General features: G+C 42.3%; 1 protein-coding gene across 1 annotated transcript; it reads left to right on the top strand.

Moving 5' to 3' along the window:
• Window positions 1-1,451: 1,451 nt before the first annotated feature.
• On the top strand, window positions 1,452-15,865 carry ART4 (ADP-ribosyltransferase 4 (inactive) (Dombrock blood group)). The gene is made up of 3 exons (XM_061124123.1): window positions 1,452-1,947; window positions 6,630-7,335; window positions 15,253-15,865. Exons 1-3 carry the CDS (start codon window positions 1,777-1,779, stop codon window positions 15,342-15,344), a joined length of 969 nt encoding a protein of 322 aa, XP_060980106.1. The 5' UTR covers window positions 1,452-1,776; the 3' UTR covers window positions 15,345-15,865.
• The last annotated feature ends 1,848 nt before the right edge of the window (window positions 15,866-17,713 follow it).

Below are 17,713 nucleotides of genomic sequence, written 5' to 3'. Positions count from 1 at the left end.
CATATATGTACCTCTGATTATAACAGATTGAACTATGGGAAAACATATAGGAGCCTGTTGCTATATAACTTGCAGCTGTCAATCAGCCTTGAGCATATGCCCATTTGCATCCCCTTTCGTGATTGGTGGTGGGTACAAGCCATATTTTGCACAGGGCACAACCAAAGGGAGAAGACAAGAAGTATAAGAAGGGGGATGCCAAGAGGGATTATTACCATGGCGCCTTTGGGGTTAACCTTGTCCTATGTCTTGGGAATGCCTGTTTAATAAAAGATTTGTCTTCTTGGGCTGTAACTGAGCTATAACTTGTCTGTTGTTTTAAACTGTTTAGTTTGTTGTTCCAAACTTTTGATGTGTTGAGACAAGAACTGAGAGGGAAATAAACCAACCTGACATACTTTTCTAGATACTCTGAACTTTGGTGATGAAGCATAACTGCTGTGATATTATCAGAAGTTTCAACTTAAAAATATTTTAAGTTGCTGAAAAAAAAATCAGAATTTCCAAGAACAAGATCTCATTTCCTTTTACAGTTAAATATGAATCAGAAAGTGTAAGTTTGGGAAAGATTCACATGAAAAACAATTACCCCAAAGACTGAGAACAAGGGAAGGGTGTTCAGACTAGAAAAGGAAGTGACTAAAAGAGACAGTTTCACAGGATACTTGTGCTGAATGAACTTAGCACCCTGCAACCTCTTCTTGATCCACGTTATTGAATGCTGTCAGCTCCTTTTCTAAGAGTAGTCATTTGGATTCACTACAGACTGAAATAGCGTGGATTGAGGATCTGATGCCTTTAGAAGAGAAAAACATAGACGATCTGTGACCCCAACAGGTATAATTTCTAGAGTGGCCAATTTCAAGTGTGCAGTGTAAAAGCAACAAAGAGAAGCCTGGTTTTTTTTTTTTTGCACTTTGCAGATATTGTGTTTTTTTAAACTTTTTATTTTGTGTTGGAGTATAGCCACTTAACCATGTTGTGACAGTTTCAGGTGAACAACAAAGGGACTCAATCATACACATACATGGATCCATTCTCCCCCAAATTCCCCTCCCATCCAGGCTGCCATCAACATTGAGCAGAGTTCCCTATGTTATACAGTAGGTTCTTGTTGGTTATCCATTTTAAATGTAGCTGTGTGGACATGTCCATCCCAAACCCCCTAACTCCCCCCGCGCCATCCCCCACCTCTGGCAACCGTAAGTTTGTTCTCTTAAGTTTGTGAGTCAAAGACAGGCTTTGTTTTGACAATATCCCTACTGTTCTGCCTTGTGGCACCCCCTCCTGGGTGGGGTCTATCAGCAGTGCCAGATGAACTCAACACAGACCCACCTTCTGGTTGCATGCTCCCAAGGACCTTCACCAGCCAATCATATCACTCACAACAGGGATTTGAAGCTCCAGATAATACTGTTTGACCCCAAACATCGTACGGGGCATGCCTTGTCCTGCTTTGCTAAGGAAGTTTAAGGTTGAGCTGGTGAACCTGACCCTGAATAAGCCTTTGGAATTTCCCCACATACAAACAAGACCAGGATTTTTTTTTTAATTGGGCACTAACTTGAGTTCACTTTAGAATCCCTTATTTGGTGCGCAAGTCTGGCTGTTAAACAGCAGTTCCAGCTTTACGAGTGAGTTGAATTCTTCCCTCGGGAAAACTGCTAGTTGGTGGTGGTCAACACGTCTCCAGATACACATGGGAGAGGAGAGTTCTTGCTGAGACTTACTGCAAGAGAAAAACCTCAAAGGGGCATCCTGAAAGCTGATTTCAGAATGGAGCTGCGAGGGCAAAGAAGCACTGTGCACACAAACAAATGCTGTCCCTTGACCAATCGTCGCAGAAGGATTCTTCTAGCAAATACTGCAGCCCCTGCGGTGAGAATCTGGCTGGTGCGGGGACAGCTTCTTCTCCTGCTGCTGTGCCCTGCTCTGCAGAGACCCACGGTGAGTTATGGTGCAGGAGGTGATCGCTTTATGATCAGGGCTCCGTTGGAGCATCCTCCTGGTGATAACCTTTAAATGACCTTTAGTTCCTTGGGATAGGGGCTTCCTAGTGGCTCAGACGGTAAAGAATCTGCCTGCAAGGCAGGAGACCCAGGTTCGATCCCTGAGTCAGGAAGATCCCCTGGAGAAGGGAATGGCAACCCACTCCAGTATTCTTGCTGGAGAATCGCATGGACAGAGGAGTTTGGCAGGCTACAGTCCATAGGTTCACAAAGAGTTGGACATGACTAAAGCAACTTAGCGTGCACACGTGCAAGGTAGAGACACAGCATTCTTTTTTGTTTTGGATTTTTTGGTGGTCTTTTTTGGCTGTGCCTGGTGGCATGCAAGATCTTAGTTCCCTGACCAGGGTTCGAACCTGTGCCCCCTGCAGTGGAAATGTGGAGTCTTAAGCACTGAACCACCAGGGAAGTCTCAGCATTAATTTTTTACTCTCAATAAAATTTGCATACAAGACTGCATCTGTAGGACAAATCATGCAAAATAAACCAAGTCTTTCTGGCTTTGGCTTCCCTGGTGGATCAGACAGTAAAGAATCCCACCAGCAATGCTGGAGACCTGGGTTCGAGCCCTAGGTTGGGAAGATCCCCTGGAGAAGGGAATGGCTATGTACTCCAGTATTCTGGCCTGGAGAATTCTATGGACAGAGAAGCCTGGTGAGCTACATAACAGTCCATGGGGTCACAAAGAGTCAGACACAGCTGAACAACTAATGCTTTCACTTTCACTATCTGACATTAGCCATATCATATAGATTAACTCAAAAGAAGCATTATAAAGTTCTATATGACCTCATGTTAATAGAAAACAGAATACCCATTTGATATCTAGTAACTCAAAAGCCTCTTGATGAAAGTGAAAGAGGAGAGTGAAAAAGTTGGCTTAAGGTGCAACATTCAGAAAACTAAGATCATGGCATCTGGTCCCATCACTTCATGGCAAATAGATGGGGAGACAGTGGAAACAATGCCAGACTTTACTTTTTTGGGCTCCAAAATCACTGCAGATGGAGACTGCAGCCATGAAATTAAAAGGCACTTACTCCTTGGAAGAAAAGTTATGACCAACCTAGACAGCATATTAAAAAGCAAAGACATTACTTTGCCAACAAAGGTCTGTCTGGTCAAGGCTATGATTTTTCCAGTGGTCATGTATGAATGTAAGAGTTGCACTGTGAGGAAAGCTGAGCGCTGAAAAGTTGATGCTTTTGAACTATGGTGTTGGAGAAGATTTTTGGGAGTCCCTTGGACTGCAAGGAGATCCAACCAGTCCATCCTAAAGGAGATCAGTCCTAGGTGTTCATTGGAAGGACTGATGCTGAAGCTGAAATTCCAGTACTTTGGCCACCTCATGCGAAGAGTTGACTCATTGGGAAAAGCCCTGATGCTGGGAGGGGTTGGGGGCAGGAGGAGAAGGGGATGACAGAGGGTGAGGTGGCTGGATGGTATCACCGACTCGATGGACATGGGTTTGAGTAAACTCCGGGAGTTGGTGATGGACAGGGAGGCCTGGCTTGCTGCGATTCATGGGGTTGCAAAGAGTCGGACATGACTGAGTGACTGAACTGAACTGAACTGAATAGATTAAAGTTTTGGAGTGTATGAGGTTTGACAGAAGGTATTTTCCTTTTGTTTTTGGCTTAGATATATTCTGTAGAACTATTTGTTAACCTGCTGTGAAGAGTCATTGGTTAAAATCATTTAAGCAGCCTTAAAATTTTGTTTCAATTTACACAAACTAGTTGACCTCTTGCCATAAATAACATAGCAAAAATACCCAATGGTATGTTTCTGAGTTTCAGCTGCTGCTCTGTTGACACTCACTGGATGGAATTTTCTGTCTTAATATGTTCCTTAATAAGTACTGTTTATTAAGAAAGCATCATTTCTTTGCCAAGAAGGAAACATTTTGGAATTCAGATAACTGAAAAATATGGCTTTCAGTTATGGGTGGATGATACTTAATGAACTTGTCTTCAAATCTCTAACTTCTATTTATTTATTTTGAAGGTGAAAAAGTGTTAGTAGTCTCTCAGTCATGTCCAAGTCTCTGTGACCTCACGGACTATAGCCCACCAGGCTCCTTTGCCCATGAAATTTTCCAGGCAAGAATACTGGAGTTGGACTGCCATTTCCTTTTCCACAGGATCTTCCTGATCCAGGGATTGAACCTGGGTCTCCCCAGGTTCAGACTCTTTACTATCTGAGCCACCAGGGAAGCCCATGTACCACTAACTTTATTGTGGTAAACCTAATATGCACTAGATATCAATAAGTAATATTCCATTGGCTCCCTATGAGAGAGTGTCTTTTTCCTACTCCTGGTTTCTATTAATAAGAGGAGGGACTTTCCCAGGAACCCTACTGACCTCTGGCCAGCTCTTTTCTCATGCTGCTTCCCTGGATGTGGGCAGAGTCAGGAAGAATAACTGGCTATACTGCATTTGACTCTGCTCCTCTTCCTCCTGGGAGATAGCCCCACGGCAAAAGACATGAGTTATGTGTGCCTCCATGACAAGAATCCCACCTGGACAGGCTACAATCCAATATTGCCTGCAGCTAAGGGGGCAAGTCAACTCATTCTGGGGTTTACCCTTAATAAGCCCACCAGCCATCAGACCTAAAGATGGATATTCCAACAGGTTCTCATTCAATAGCAAAAATTGTATGTTAGCCTTCATATTTCAAGTCCTGGGCAGAGGAGAGGGTTGTCATAGCCCCCTTAGAGAACTCAACAATACCCATCACTGAAGTCATTTTTTGTTATTTTGGTTTGGTTTGGTTTTGCTTTTGTTTTGGCCGCAATGGATGGCATGAGGGATCTTTGTTCCATTACCAGGCATCCAAACTGTGCTTCCTGCAATGAAGATGCAGAGTCTTAACCACTGGACCACCAGGGAAGTCCTAAAGACTTCTAATACAGTCTTTAAGTATTCATAAAAGAAATATTCCTTATAACATCAATGTGAGAATGTGAAGGGGTCAGGAGAAGAAACAGAAAGTATAATTAAACTTTAAGATAATTATTTTTTCTTCAAAATACTCAATGTACCAAAAGACTTTGCAGTGATACAGAAGAGTCTCTTTCTCCGTGGGGGATGAGGATGTTTGTATTTTTAGCAATATTTGTCAAACTAAATTCAATATCTAACATGGGTCACAGACACAGGAAGGACTGGAGCCATGTAATGACTATGAGTGAAACTTATTTCAGCAGATACCGATTTTGAGGAGACGACTTGGTCTTAAAGAGTATAGCAAATAAAGCAAATCAGCTACCACACTGCAAAAATTAAAAAAAAAAAAAAAAAAAACACAGAAAACTCAGTTAAATAAGAGTCAGAAGACCAGAAGGGGGAGCTCTTACTCCCGGGATGTGTGTGTGTTTGTGTGTGTATGTGTGTGTGTGTGTGTTGTGCGCTTAGTCGCTTAGTCATGTCCAATTCTTTGCGACCCTTTAGACTGTAGCCCACCAGGCACCTCCATCTTTGGGATTTCCCAGGCATGAATACAGGTGTGGGTTGCCATTTCCTTTTCCAGGGTATCTCCCCAGGGATCAAACCGGCATCTCTATTGTCTCCTGCATTGCAGATGGATTCTTTTGGGGAAGCCCTGCTCCCAGGATAGTAGAGCCCAACAGGAAGAAGAGAAGCACCTCTTCTTTCTTGGCAAAGTGAGTGTGAAAGTCATTCAGTCATGTCCGACTCTTTATGACCCCATGGACTATACAGTCATGGAATTCTCCAGGCCAGAATACTGGAGTAGGTAGACTTTCCCTTCTTCAGGGGATCTTCCCAACCCAGGGATCGAACTCAGGTCTCCCACATTGCAGGCAGATTCTTTACCAGCTGAGATACAAGAGAAGCTCAAGAATACTGGAGTGGGTAGCCTATCCTTTCTCCAGGGGATCTTCCCAACCCAGGAATCAAACCAGGGTCTCCTGCATTGCAGGAGGATTCTTTAGCAACTGAGCTATCAGGGAAGCCTCTTTCCTGACAAGGACTGGGTCAATGAAAAGCCATGAACTCTGTTTACTGTATCCTCCCATCTTCCATTTCTTCTCTAGGAGAGTGTTTTTCTCCCCTCACCCTGTGAGGACCTGTACATGGTGTGCCATGGTCACAAACCCTGAATTGCAGCTCTTTGCTGATCCTGAATAAACCTATGTTTCCTAGTGAATTACCTGGCAATCTATTTATTTCAGGTCAACAAGATTCACCATCTGATTTGAAAAATTATAATCAAGAGTCTTCTTTCCTTATTGTTGTTCAGTCGCTCGATCTTGTCCAGTTTTAACTGTTGCTTCTTAATCTGCACACAGGTTTCTCAGGAGGCAGGTAAGGTGGTCTGGTATTCCCATCTCTTTAAGAATTTTCCAGTTTGTTGTGATCCACACAGTCAAAGGCTTTAGCACAGTCAGTGCTAAAAGCAGAAATAGATGTTTTTCTGGAATTCTCTTGCTTTTCTATCATCCAGCAGATGTTGGCAATTTGATCTCTGATTCCTCTGCCTTTGCTAGATTCAGTTTGTACATCTGGAAGTTCTTGATTCATGTATTGTTGAAACCTAGCCTGAAAGATTTTGAGAATTACCTTGCTAGCATGTGAAATTCTTTCCTTATAGATTGCAGTTAAAATCGACTTTGACTTGGCACCAAATTCCTTTGATGATCAATACCGAGGCTGCAGCCAACAAGTCATGGAGATGCTGCTTCAAGGGGATTATTTCACCGAAGAACTAGAATCCAATAAGGATTACCGCAAGGCCTGGAGACAAACAAACTTTAACTGGTTGAACCAAGAAAAACCTCTCCCCAGGAACGTGACTACTATACATGCTGTGGCTGTCTTGGTTTATTTATTGGACAACAGAGTTCACTTAGACTTCTCCAGAGCCATGGCCAGTGCTGCTGGGTCTCCGCAGCAGTATAGACATTCATTCCATTTCAAATATCTACACTACTTCCTGACCTCAGCAATCCAGCTGCTGAGGAAAGAGATTATCTCGAGGAAAGACTCTCTGTGTTACGAGGTGCACCATGAGTTGAAGGGCGTTTACTTGCAAGCCCCCGTGGGTGCCATCGTTCGCTTTGGCCAGTTCCTCTCCACCTCCCCAGCCAGAGAACAGGCACAGAGATTTGGGAACCAAACTCTACTTACCATGTTGACCTGCCTGGGGGCACCACTACAAGACTTGTCTCTCGAGAAAGTCTTGGTCCCTCCCTATGAGCTGTTTAAAGTTGTCAATGCGAGCTACCATCCGAGAGGAAATTGGTTGCAGTTGCTGTCAAATGGGACCCAAAGCATGTACAACTGTCAGCTGCTAAAAGGTATTGTTATTGATCCAAATTCAATTCACTATAAACAGGATCGGGATTTCCCTAGTGGCTCAGTTGGTAAGGAGACCACATGCAGTGTGGGAGACCCAGATTGGGAAGCTCCCCTGGAGAGGGGCATGGCAACCCACTCCAGTATTCTTGCCTGGGAAAGCCCCATGGACAGAGGAGCCTGGAGGACTACAATCCGTCAGGTTACAAAGAGTTGAACATGACTGAGCGACTAAACCACATGCATTACTAGATTACAGGCCACTATTTTTTTTTAAATCTTGTGAAAAAAGTAATTGTAATTTTTTTTTCTTTTTTAAAAAAGTTTTATTGGAGTGTGGTTGATTTATAATGTTGTGTTAGTTTCAGATGTACAGTAGAGTGAATCTGTTATACATACACATATATCTACTCTTTTTCAGATTCTTTTCCCATAAAGGTTATTATTACAGAGTACTAAGTAGAGTTCCCTGTGCTGAACAATAGGTCCTTATTAGTTATCACTTTATATATAGTAATGTGTATGTAGGGGCTTCCCTAGTAGCTCAGTTGGTAAAGAATCCGCCTGCAATATGAGAGACCTGGGTTCAATCCCTTGGTTGGAAAGATCCACTGGAGGAGGGCACGGCAACCCACTCTAGTATTCTTGCCTGGAGAATCCCTGTGGACAGAAGAGCCCAGCGGGCTACAGTCTGTAGGGTCGCAAAAAGTTGGACATGACTGATTCGACTCACACATACACACACACACTGTATATATGTCAGTCCCAATCTTCCAGTTTATTTCTTCCCCCATTTCCCCCCTGGTAACCATAAATTTGTTTTCTGCATCACTATTCTTTTATAAAAGTTATTTTTTTAAGTGGGCTTATGGGGGAGAGGCCAAAAACATGTATATTGGCTTTCAGTAAGGACGAGACAAAAAGTCATTCATTTCATGCAGAAAAAACATATATTGAAGTTCAGAGATTTCAAACAATCTGGTATCTTCACGTAAATTTCAAAATTCTGGACAACCAGAGTGTAAGATGTAGGAAGAAGCCATGAGTAGAAAGGGAATAGGAAGTGGCTTTGGGCTAGAGAGATCTGACGGGGCCAGTTTGTAAAAACTCTTGTATTTCACGCCAAGGACTTTCAAACTTCATGCCGTAAGCAGTGAGAAATCATTAGAGTCTGTAAGAAGTGGAGTATCAGTCAGATCAGTATTTTAGCAAGAGCCCTTATGCTGGGAAAGATTGAAGGCAGAAGGAGAAGAGGGAGACAGAGGATGAGATGGTTGGATGGCATCACCGACTCATTGGACATGAACTTCGGCAAACTCTGGGAGATGGAGAGGGACAGGGAAGCCTGGTGTGCTGCAGTCCACGGGATCGCAAGGAGTCAGACAAAACTTGGCAGCTAAATAACAGAACAACTGATGATACCATGGAAAATGAACTGAAGTAGGAGAAATTAGCTTTCACATTATAAACATGTGTTAAGCCCTTTTATAGAAACACATGTGACTGATTCCTTTTTATCCTTGTATGTTGCCAGCCGCAGTCATTTGATGGAGCAAACGCAGTGAAAATTATATAGCAAAGGCTGTGCCCTATTTGATTCAGAAAGAGGAAAGCCATCCTGATCCACATGTGTGTTTGTTTACAAAGTGAACCATAACTCTGCTAAGTGTCTACCTTTGAAATATCCCCCACTCTTCCTCTACTCCATCATCATGGCTACTGTGAATAATTCAGCCCATCAGCATTTCTCAACATGTTAAGGCTGCAGCATTGCAACGGTCTTCAAACTGGCATACCCGCCAAGGTCAAGATCCTGCTCACTCTGGCCTATCTGTAAACACAGACCAAAGGAGAAGTGCTCTACTAGGACTTTCATCCACACCCTTCTCTCCTTGGCAGCAGGGAAGATAGCAGTAGTGAATGGCATGTGTTTCTGCTCCACAGACCCAAAAGATTAATGTTTATAGAGAAGAATGAAAAACTAGGGTAGAATGTGAATAAAATAGTGAGCTTTTGATAATACATAAGAATATCCATAGCCAGGTTACAGGATTCTCCGGAATCGCATCTGCCTGGAATACTGTGGCTTCGTTCTCATCATTTGAGATAGGTAGCTTTGCTAGTGGGCTTCCCTGCTAGCTCCACTGGTAAAGAATCAGCCTGCAATGCAGGAGACCTGGGTTGGATCCCTGGATTGGAGAGAACCCCTGGAGGAGCGCATGGCAACCCACTCCAGTATTCTTCTCTGGAGAATCCCATGGAGAGAGGAACCTGGTGGGCTACAGTCCATGGGGTCGCAAAGAGTCAAATGTGACAGAGGGACTACACACAGTTTTGCTGCTATTCACCTATCTCTATCGGTTATACAAAAGAAAAAAAAAAATGGAAAGACTTCAGAATATTTTCAGCTACTCACTGCAGTGTTTTTGATTTTGTTCTTGTTTCTTGAGGTTTTTATTCCTTAGTGGGAAAGCTCTTTCTGAAATCTCTCTTGTGCTGTGTGTTCAGTCACACAGTCATGTCCGACTCTTTACAGTCCCCTGGACTATAGCCTGCCAGGCTTCTCCATCCATGAAATTCTTCAGGCAAGAATACTGGAGTGAGTTGCCTTTGCTTCTCCAGGGGACCTTCCCAACTTAGGGATCGAACCCGTGTCCCTTGTCCTGCATTGGCAGGTGGCTCTTTACCGCTAGCACCACCTGGGAAGACCAAAATTTCTTGTTGTTCTTTGTTCAGTCCCTAAGCCATGTCTGACTCTTTGCAACCCCAAGGACTGCAGCACACCAGGCTTCCCTGTCCTTCACTATCTCCAGGAGTTTGCTCAAACGCATGTCCATTGAATTGGTGATGTCATCCAACCATCTCATCCTCTGTCACCCCCTTCTCCTCCTGCCTTTAATCTTTCCCAGCATCAGGGTCTTTTCCAATGAGTTGGCCTTTTACATCAGGTGGCCAAAATATTGGAACTTAAGTGAATATTCAGGGTTGATTTCCTTTAGGATTGACTGGTTTGATCTCTTTGCTGCCCAAGGGACTCTAAATAGTCTTCTCCAGCACCACAAAGTGAAAGCATCGATTCTTGGGTGTTCAGCCTAGCCATTCCCTTCTCCAGGGGATCTTCCCAACTCAGTGATCAAACTCAGATCTGCGTTGCAGGCAGATTCTTTACCATCTCAGTCACTAGGGAAGTACTCAAATTTCTGAAGTCATTTCTATTAACTGATAAGTGACACTCTGCTTATCCCAACATCCTGGAGCAGTATTAGATTGATGCAAACATGAACAGTGGGAGGAGGGAGATGGTGTGTTTTTCTTATCTGGGAGTCCTTCACTAGGAAAAGGAAGGAAGGTCAGTAGACTCTAAAGCCCTGTTTTTCTAGATGGCTGGTGTTGTCCACATCACTACTCCTGGTCAATCACCTGGATAATCACTAACCTCAGCCTGGAGAATTCACAGTATCTAATTCCTCATGAAACTGGAATCTTCTCAGGAGATTCTTTTCTATTCTTTCAATTTTTTCACCAGCAGAAAGCCACAAACTAGTCTATATATTATTTTTATTTGTTTATTTTTTTGGCTGTGCCCTGTGGCATGTGGGATCCTAGTTCCCCACCGAGGGATCAAACCCAGATCCCCTGCGCTGGAAGCTCAGAGTCTAAACACTGGACCACCAGGGAAGTCCCTTTATTTTATATCCTAAAAAGTCCCTTTGAGCCAGTGACTTACGTTTCTTTTCCAGTTCCCTCTTAATCTGCCAGATGCAATATGCGAAAAACAACATGAAGGCTTTTAAAATGGGTCAGCCTGGGACACTGCGTTTCTCCCAACGACGAGACAGTAGATTAAAGAGCAGAGCTTCCTCAGTCCTTCAATGTATTTCAAAATTGCTTCCATTAACTTGTAACTGAAGTGCTCAAGTTCAAAGAGTTCCCAAAAATCTGTCGCCTTCAGAGAGTCATGAGGTCAAATTGGTAGCATACTACACTGAAGGAAGTAAATTTGCAAAAGAAAAATTGTTAAAAGACAGTCTAAATGAACAGCTTTTCCTTCTAATTCTTCTCCCACCCCTCATGTGACCTATACTTGTTACCATGGAAACAGATGTTTTCATGCCCATTGGAAGACCCAAAATACGTTATGTTAGGTATTTGTCCTTAAATGTTGCTTCTTTCAGCAAAATAATCGGTGCCAAAAATCTGTAGACACACAAATACATGCTCTGTTCTGTATCATTGGGTTCACAAAGAAGTGTGGTTTATTTGTTAAAATCTTTCACATAATTAAAATTCTTAAGTACACTTCTAGAAAAAATATAGCCAATTGTTTGCAGTCAGCGTGGGTTTACATGTTAATCTTGCCAGTTACTAACAGTGAGAATACAAGCAAATGGCTTATTCTCTCTGTGCCTCATTTCCTTCATATGTAAGATGGGACTAATTAAAAAAAAATAAAACCGACCTTATAAGATCTTGGTGAACAGAAAATGAATGAATGCATGCAAAAGCTCTTAGAACTATAAGTTACTATTACCATTACCATGGCTTCCCTGATAGCTCAGTTGGTAAAGAATCTGCCTGCAATACAGGAGACCCTGGTTCAATTCCTGGCTCGGGAAGATCCACTGGAGAGGGATAGGCTACCCACTCCAGTATTCTTGGGCTTCCCTTGTGGCTCAGCAGGTAAAGAATCCGCTGCAATGTGGCAGACCTGAGTTTGATACCTGAGTTGGGAAGATCCCCTGGAGAAGGAAAAGGCTACCCACTCTAGTATTCTGGCCTGGAGTCATAAAGTCATAAAGACTTTCATCTTTATTTTATTAACTTACTGCTTCCTGTTTTCTTTTACTCTGGGCTTCAATTATCCCAAAGTAGTTTACACAATTTGTGACATCATACTTTTCTTGAAGTACAGTGTCCATCTGAAATGAATGGATGGAAGAATAAGTAATGGAATGAATCTGGGAGATGGACCACAAAGCATGATGGGAAGAACAGATGATGGAGGCAGTGAGAGCTGGGCATTGGTTAATAGCTGTATGCCTGGGTGCTACATCATCTCAGTCGTCTCTGACTCTTTGCAACCCTATAGACTGCAGCCCACCAGGCTCCTCTGTCCTTGGAGTTCTCCAGGCAAGAATACTGGAGTGAGTTGCCATGCCTTCCTCCAGGGGATCTTCCCGACCCAGGGATGTAAAAAACTCATTTTACAGATGAGAAAACTGAGTCCCAGTGAACAAAAATGATCAAAGTCAAGCATCTAAGGGTAAAGCTTCAATACCAAAGCTTTGTTGTTGTTTTTCAGTTGCCCAGTTGAGTCTGACTCTTTGCAAACCCATGGACAGCAGCATGCCAGGCCTCCCTGTCCCTCACCATCTACCAGAGTTTGCCCAAATTCATGTTCATTGCATTGATGATGCCATCCAGCCATCTCATCCTCTGACACCCTCTTCTCCTTCTGCCCTTGATCTTTCCCAGCATCAGGGACTTTTATAATGAGTCGTCAGTCATCTGTTCTTATCAGATGACCAAAATACTGGAGCTTCAGCTTCAGCATTAGTCCTTCCAGTGAATATTCAGGGTTCATCTCCCTTAAGATTGACTGGTTTGATCTCCTTGCCCTCCAGGGGACTTTCCGGAGTCTTCTCCAGCACCGCAGTTTGAAAGCATCAATTTTTTGGCATTCTGCCTTCGTTATGGTCCAGCCCTCACAACAGTACGTGACCACTGGGAAGACCATAGATAGCCTTGACTATACAGACCTTTGTCAGCAGAGTAATGTCTCTGCTTTTCAACACACTGTCTAGGTTTTTCATCACTTTTCTGCCAAGAAGCAATCATCTCCTGATTTCATGGCTGCAGTCACCATCTACAGTGATTTTGGAGCTCAAGAAGAAGAAATCTGTCATTTCTTCCACTTTTTCCTTTTCTATTTGCGATGCAGTAATGGGGCCAGATGCCATGATCTTAGTTTTTTTTAACATTTAGTCTTAAGCTGACTCTTTCACTCTCCCCCTTCACCCTCATCAAGAGGCTCTTTGATTACCAAAGCTAATCATCCCCAAATCATGATCTTTCACTGTTACATTGTTTTCTTGTCAATCAATATTTTCTGACAACTCATCAGTAGAATCTTACTCCATGAAAAAATGAGAAAGGTGAGAAAGGGTGGGGTTAGAGGTCCTTGTGATCTCTAGTCTCAATGAAGAGAAAACAAAACAGAAAACACGTAAGAATCATTCTAATGAGTAACCTGCTAAAGTGATATTAATGGCTCCTAGTCCCTTGGAGAATTCAGATAGTACAACTTCAACATAAACTTTGACAAAAGCTTAGAAATATGCTTGCATTCTTAATTTGTTTGTCTAAGAAAATTAGGGTTTTGAAATTTACTGTAAGTATATGTAGAATTCCAAATAGAAATTCCTAGAAACTCAAGGGATCTTATATGTTACATGAAAGTGGTGGAAAAATATTTCTCCATTATCTGGTAATCCTATCAAACAATATGGTCAAATACTGAGGCAATCACAGAGTTGAATGGCTTTCTATCTCAATGTCTTTTCTACACTAATAATCAGTGAAGTCTGGTTGAAAAGGAGATTCCATTCTTTATTTAGAGCATATTTTAAAGGTTTCCCTCCTCCATCTTATCCAATATTCTCATCCCATTGTATTCCCAATTAGTATAATAAGTATCACTTCCATCAGCCACACCTTACTGTCTGCCAACCTTTCCCGTGAAGTGTGTGTCCATGTAGGCAGTATACATTCGCAGACACACACATACCTCAAGCAGGATTGTATGAATACTTTTTGCTCACCTTATAATTAAAAAAAAAAAAAAGACTGGGACATGCAATATATGTAGAGACCATACAGTAGTTAAAAATACAGAGTTGAGAGTCTGCCTTGCAGTGCAAAGGACACCAGCTTGACCCCTGGTCCGGGAAGACCCCACAGGCAGCCAGGCAACTAAGCCCATGCACAACTACTGAAGCATCTGTGCTCTGAGCCAGTGCTCCACAAGAGAAGACACTGCAATGAGAAGTTTGCCCACCACAGCGAAGAATAGCTCCTGCTTGCTGCAGTCAGAGAAAGCTCGCATGCAGCAATGAGGAACCAGCACAGCCATAAATAACTACATAAATAAAAGTTTTTAAATATATGTGGCTCAAACCTGACCGCCTAAATTTGATGGCTGCCTCCACTGCATACTAGATGCATGGCATGTGACAAGTTTCTTCACATCTCTGTCACAGCTTTATCAAATAAAAAATGAAGACAATGAGGATAAATACCTCATAGTTTTGTTGTGTGGATTAAATGAGTTAATTTGTAGCAAGTATTTAAAAAGATCCCAGAACAGAATAAGCCTTTAAACAATGTTAGCTTTCATAATGGTGATGAAAATGAGGATAATGGTAATGGTAATAATTCTGCTGATGATGATAATAAAGACATACAATTGGGAGAGCTCTATCATCAACTTTTATCATCAATCCTGAGGTATACCTTTTAGCCTCTTGGGACCTAATTTATCATCTACACAATAAGTGACCTGTGTTGTCATTTAGAAAAATCTAAGAGAGAATACATCCTTTTAAAAGGAGCTAGTTTCAGTCCTTCCCTGGTGGTCCAGTGGTTACAACGCTGCTCTTCCAGTGCAGGGGGTGCAGGTTTGACCCTTCATTGGGGAGCTAAGATCCTGCTTACCACATGATGTGACGAGGAAAAAAAAAAGTCATCTTATTAAAAAAGACTACACACCTTTAAAAACAGTAGTTTCAAATATTTTTTGTTACAAATTTTCTAAGTTTAAGACATGAACCAAAGGAGAAATGAAATGAAGTAGATTTTTTAGGGGGAAAAAAAATTCTGTTACCTAAAACTTCAATAATTCTTTTTGTTTGTTTTCACAGCTTCCAGCAGAAAGTGCAGCCCTACTCCTCTAGTTATTGCTTCTCTCTCCTTTTTGACCAGTGTCATCATCTCTTCCAAAAGTGGAGCATAAAGGAAGCCTGTGGTTTTGCCTCTCCTGTACCCTTTTGCTTTATTCCAGTCAGGGCACCCTGAATACCCATAGAGAATCAGTCTGCCGAGCTATCAGCTGATGTAGAACTGGCTCAGTCCACTATCTATGAGTAGGCCTGTAAGTATATTTCTTCTCCATGGATACAAGAAGTCACGTTGGATAGAAAAATGACTCATTAGGAGCCTGTGAGATACAATCAGTGTACTTTATTGGAATTAGGGCTGGGAGTGGGGTAGGGGCCTTTTTTATTTCAGTGGAGATTAGTGAAAGCAGAATATGAAGCTAGAGCCCTTAGCAGCTCTCTTGCCACCAAAAAGAGAGACTCTACCTCCCTAGCTAACACGATGAAAGAGGAGTGGTGAAATGAAAAGAAAGTGCGTCCTGATGACAAGCTATGTGCACCTAGATCCAACTGTCTGAAACTGGATACCCTGAGCTTTTTCATCACATAAATCAATAAATTATATTTCTGCCTTAATAATTTGAATTAAATGTTGTCTCAGTTGAAGGAATTTTATGATGAATACAAAGACTTTCCCTTATTTTTTATTTAGCAATCCTAAATATTAGGAACACATCAGAAATATGTGAGCTCCTCTCTCCATGGAATTCTTCAGGTAAGGATACTAGAGTGGGTTGCCGTTCTCTTCCCCAGGGGATCTTGCCAACCCAGGGATCAAACCCAGGTCTTCTGCATTGCAGGCAGATTCTTTACTGTTTGAGCCACCGGGAGAGCGCAAATACTAGGAACACATCAGAGATACCTGAGTTAGCAAAGGAGAAATTCTTCATCAAAGAATTTGATGAGCCCCAAGGACATACTAAATGTGTGAATTTTCTTTAAAGATTTTTTTCCTCTGCTCTCAAGCAATTTTATTATTTTTTAGAGAATTTTACCAGCATTCAAGACCAAGCTAGTGTAGTCTTGTTATCAATCAGTGTTCTTGGCCGTCCCCAATCAACAGAAATTGCCTAGAGACCAGACCAGAAATTCAGGCAAGGCTTTACTGTGCTTCCCTGGCGGCTCAGACGGTAAAGTGTCTGCCTGCAATGCAGGAGACCCGGGTTTGATCCCTGGGTCACGAAGATCCCCTGGAGAAGGAAATGGCAATCCACTCCAGGACTCTTGCCTGGAAAATTCCAAGGACGGAGGAGCCTGGTGGGCTACAGTCCATGGGGTCCCAAAGAGTCGGACACGACTTCACTTTCACTTTCACTTTATTGGGACCCCTGCTGTAGCAGGAGGAAGCTGAGAGCAAACAACAGGCTCCCTTGCTTGCTTGCTCCCTGAGAGAGCGGAAGGGCAAGCCTGATTCTTGTGTGGGGTGAGAGTAGGGGTGTGTCCACCGGTCCGGCCAGAGGGCTGGCTTAGGTGTTCTGCCCACTCCTTAGGTGATGTTGTGTGTAGAGGGCTTGTGCAGTACCCTGTTTTTGCTCAGGGCTCTTCAGATGTGGCAATTGGGTTTTTGGTCTCTTTGTACCTTTTGGGTCCAGAATTTATACCACCTACACATGCACACAGTTATTTGTAGTCCCATACAGTTTCTTTGCATTTTGTTGCTTGAAGAGAGTTGTGTCCAGGTCTAAGTACTGCAGGACTGTAGCAAAGGATCCCAGGTCCCAGCCTGTCTCAGTCTGATGGGAGATAACACAGAAACCCAAGAAATAAAAGGGAAAGTTAATGAAAGATGTCAGTGGAATCTTACTCACTGCCTGTAATGGGGTGTTGCACACACATTTCTCCTAAACTATTAAAAAGCTAGAATTTAAATTCATATGTTAATTTACTGAGGACTTTATGGCAAATTGGATTTTAAGCCTTCACTGCAAATGTAAGCACATTTGCTAAGAATGCAAGTATATGTGTCTGAAGATAGAGTAGTAAAACATCTAATTACCCAGAAAATATCAAAGATATATTGAATCCCCATTATGTGCAAACAATTAGGTTTTTAAAAAGTGAAAATCAAACTTCCCAGCTAAGAATGTTCTCCAACTCTTCTTTCGGGGAGTAGACAAGATAAGCAGGTTGATGGGGAATCACTAAGTCTCTAAAGACCCTACTAATTGAGCTAAATGGGGTGAAGATGAAAGCTAGTTCCGTACCCATGAATTCTGAAAGTCCAGGCTGCTTAGTTCCTCTGAGATATAGATGAAAAGCAAGCATTTATTTTTTTGAAAGAGAAAATGGGATTTAAGATTTTTAAACAAGAAAATATTTAAATGAGGAAAGATCTGGTATTCTCAGAAAGTAAAATTCCTAAAGAGAACTAGAGTTAACTGCTTTTAAAATAAATAGTAAATTCCATACTTCTTAAAAAGAAAAAAAAAAATATTAGCGCCCTTAA

The sequence above is a fragment of the Dama dama genome, chromosome 22, assembly GCF_033118175.1.
Source record: "Dama dama isolate Ldn47 chromosome 22, ASM3311817v1, whole genome shotgun sequence".
Classification (NCBI taxonomy): domain Eukaryota; kingdom Metazoa; phylum Chordata; class Mammalia; order Artiodactyla; family Cervidae; genus Dama; species Dama dama.
This window is presented reverse-complemented; position numbering and strand designations above follow the sequence as displayed.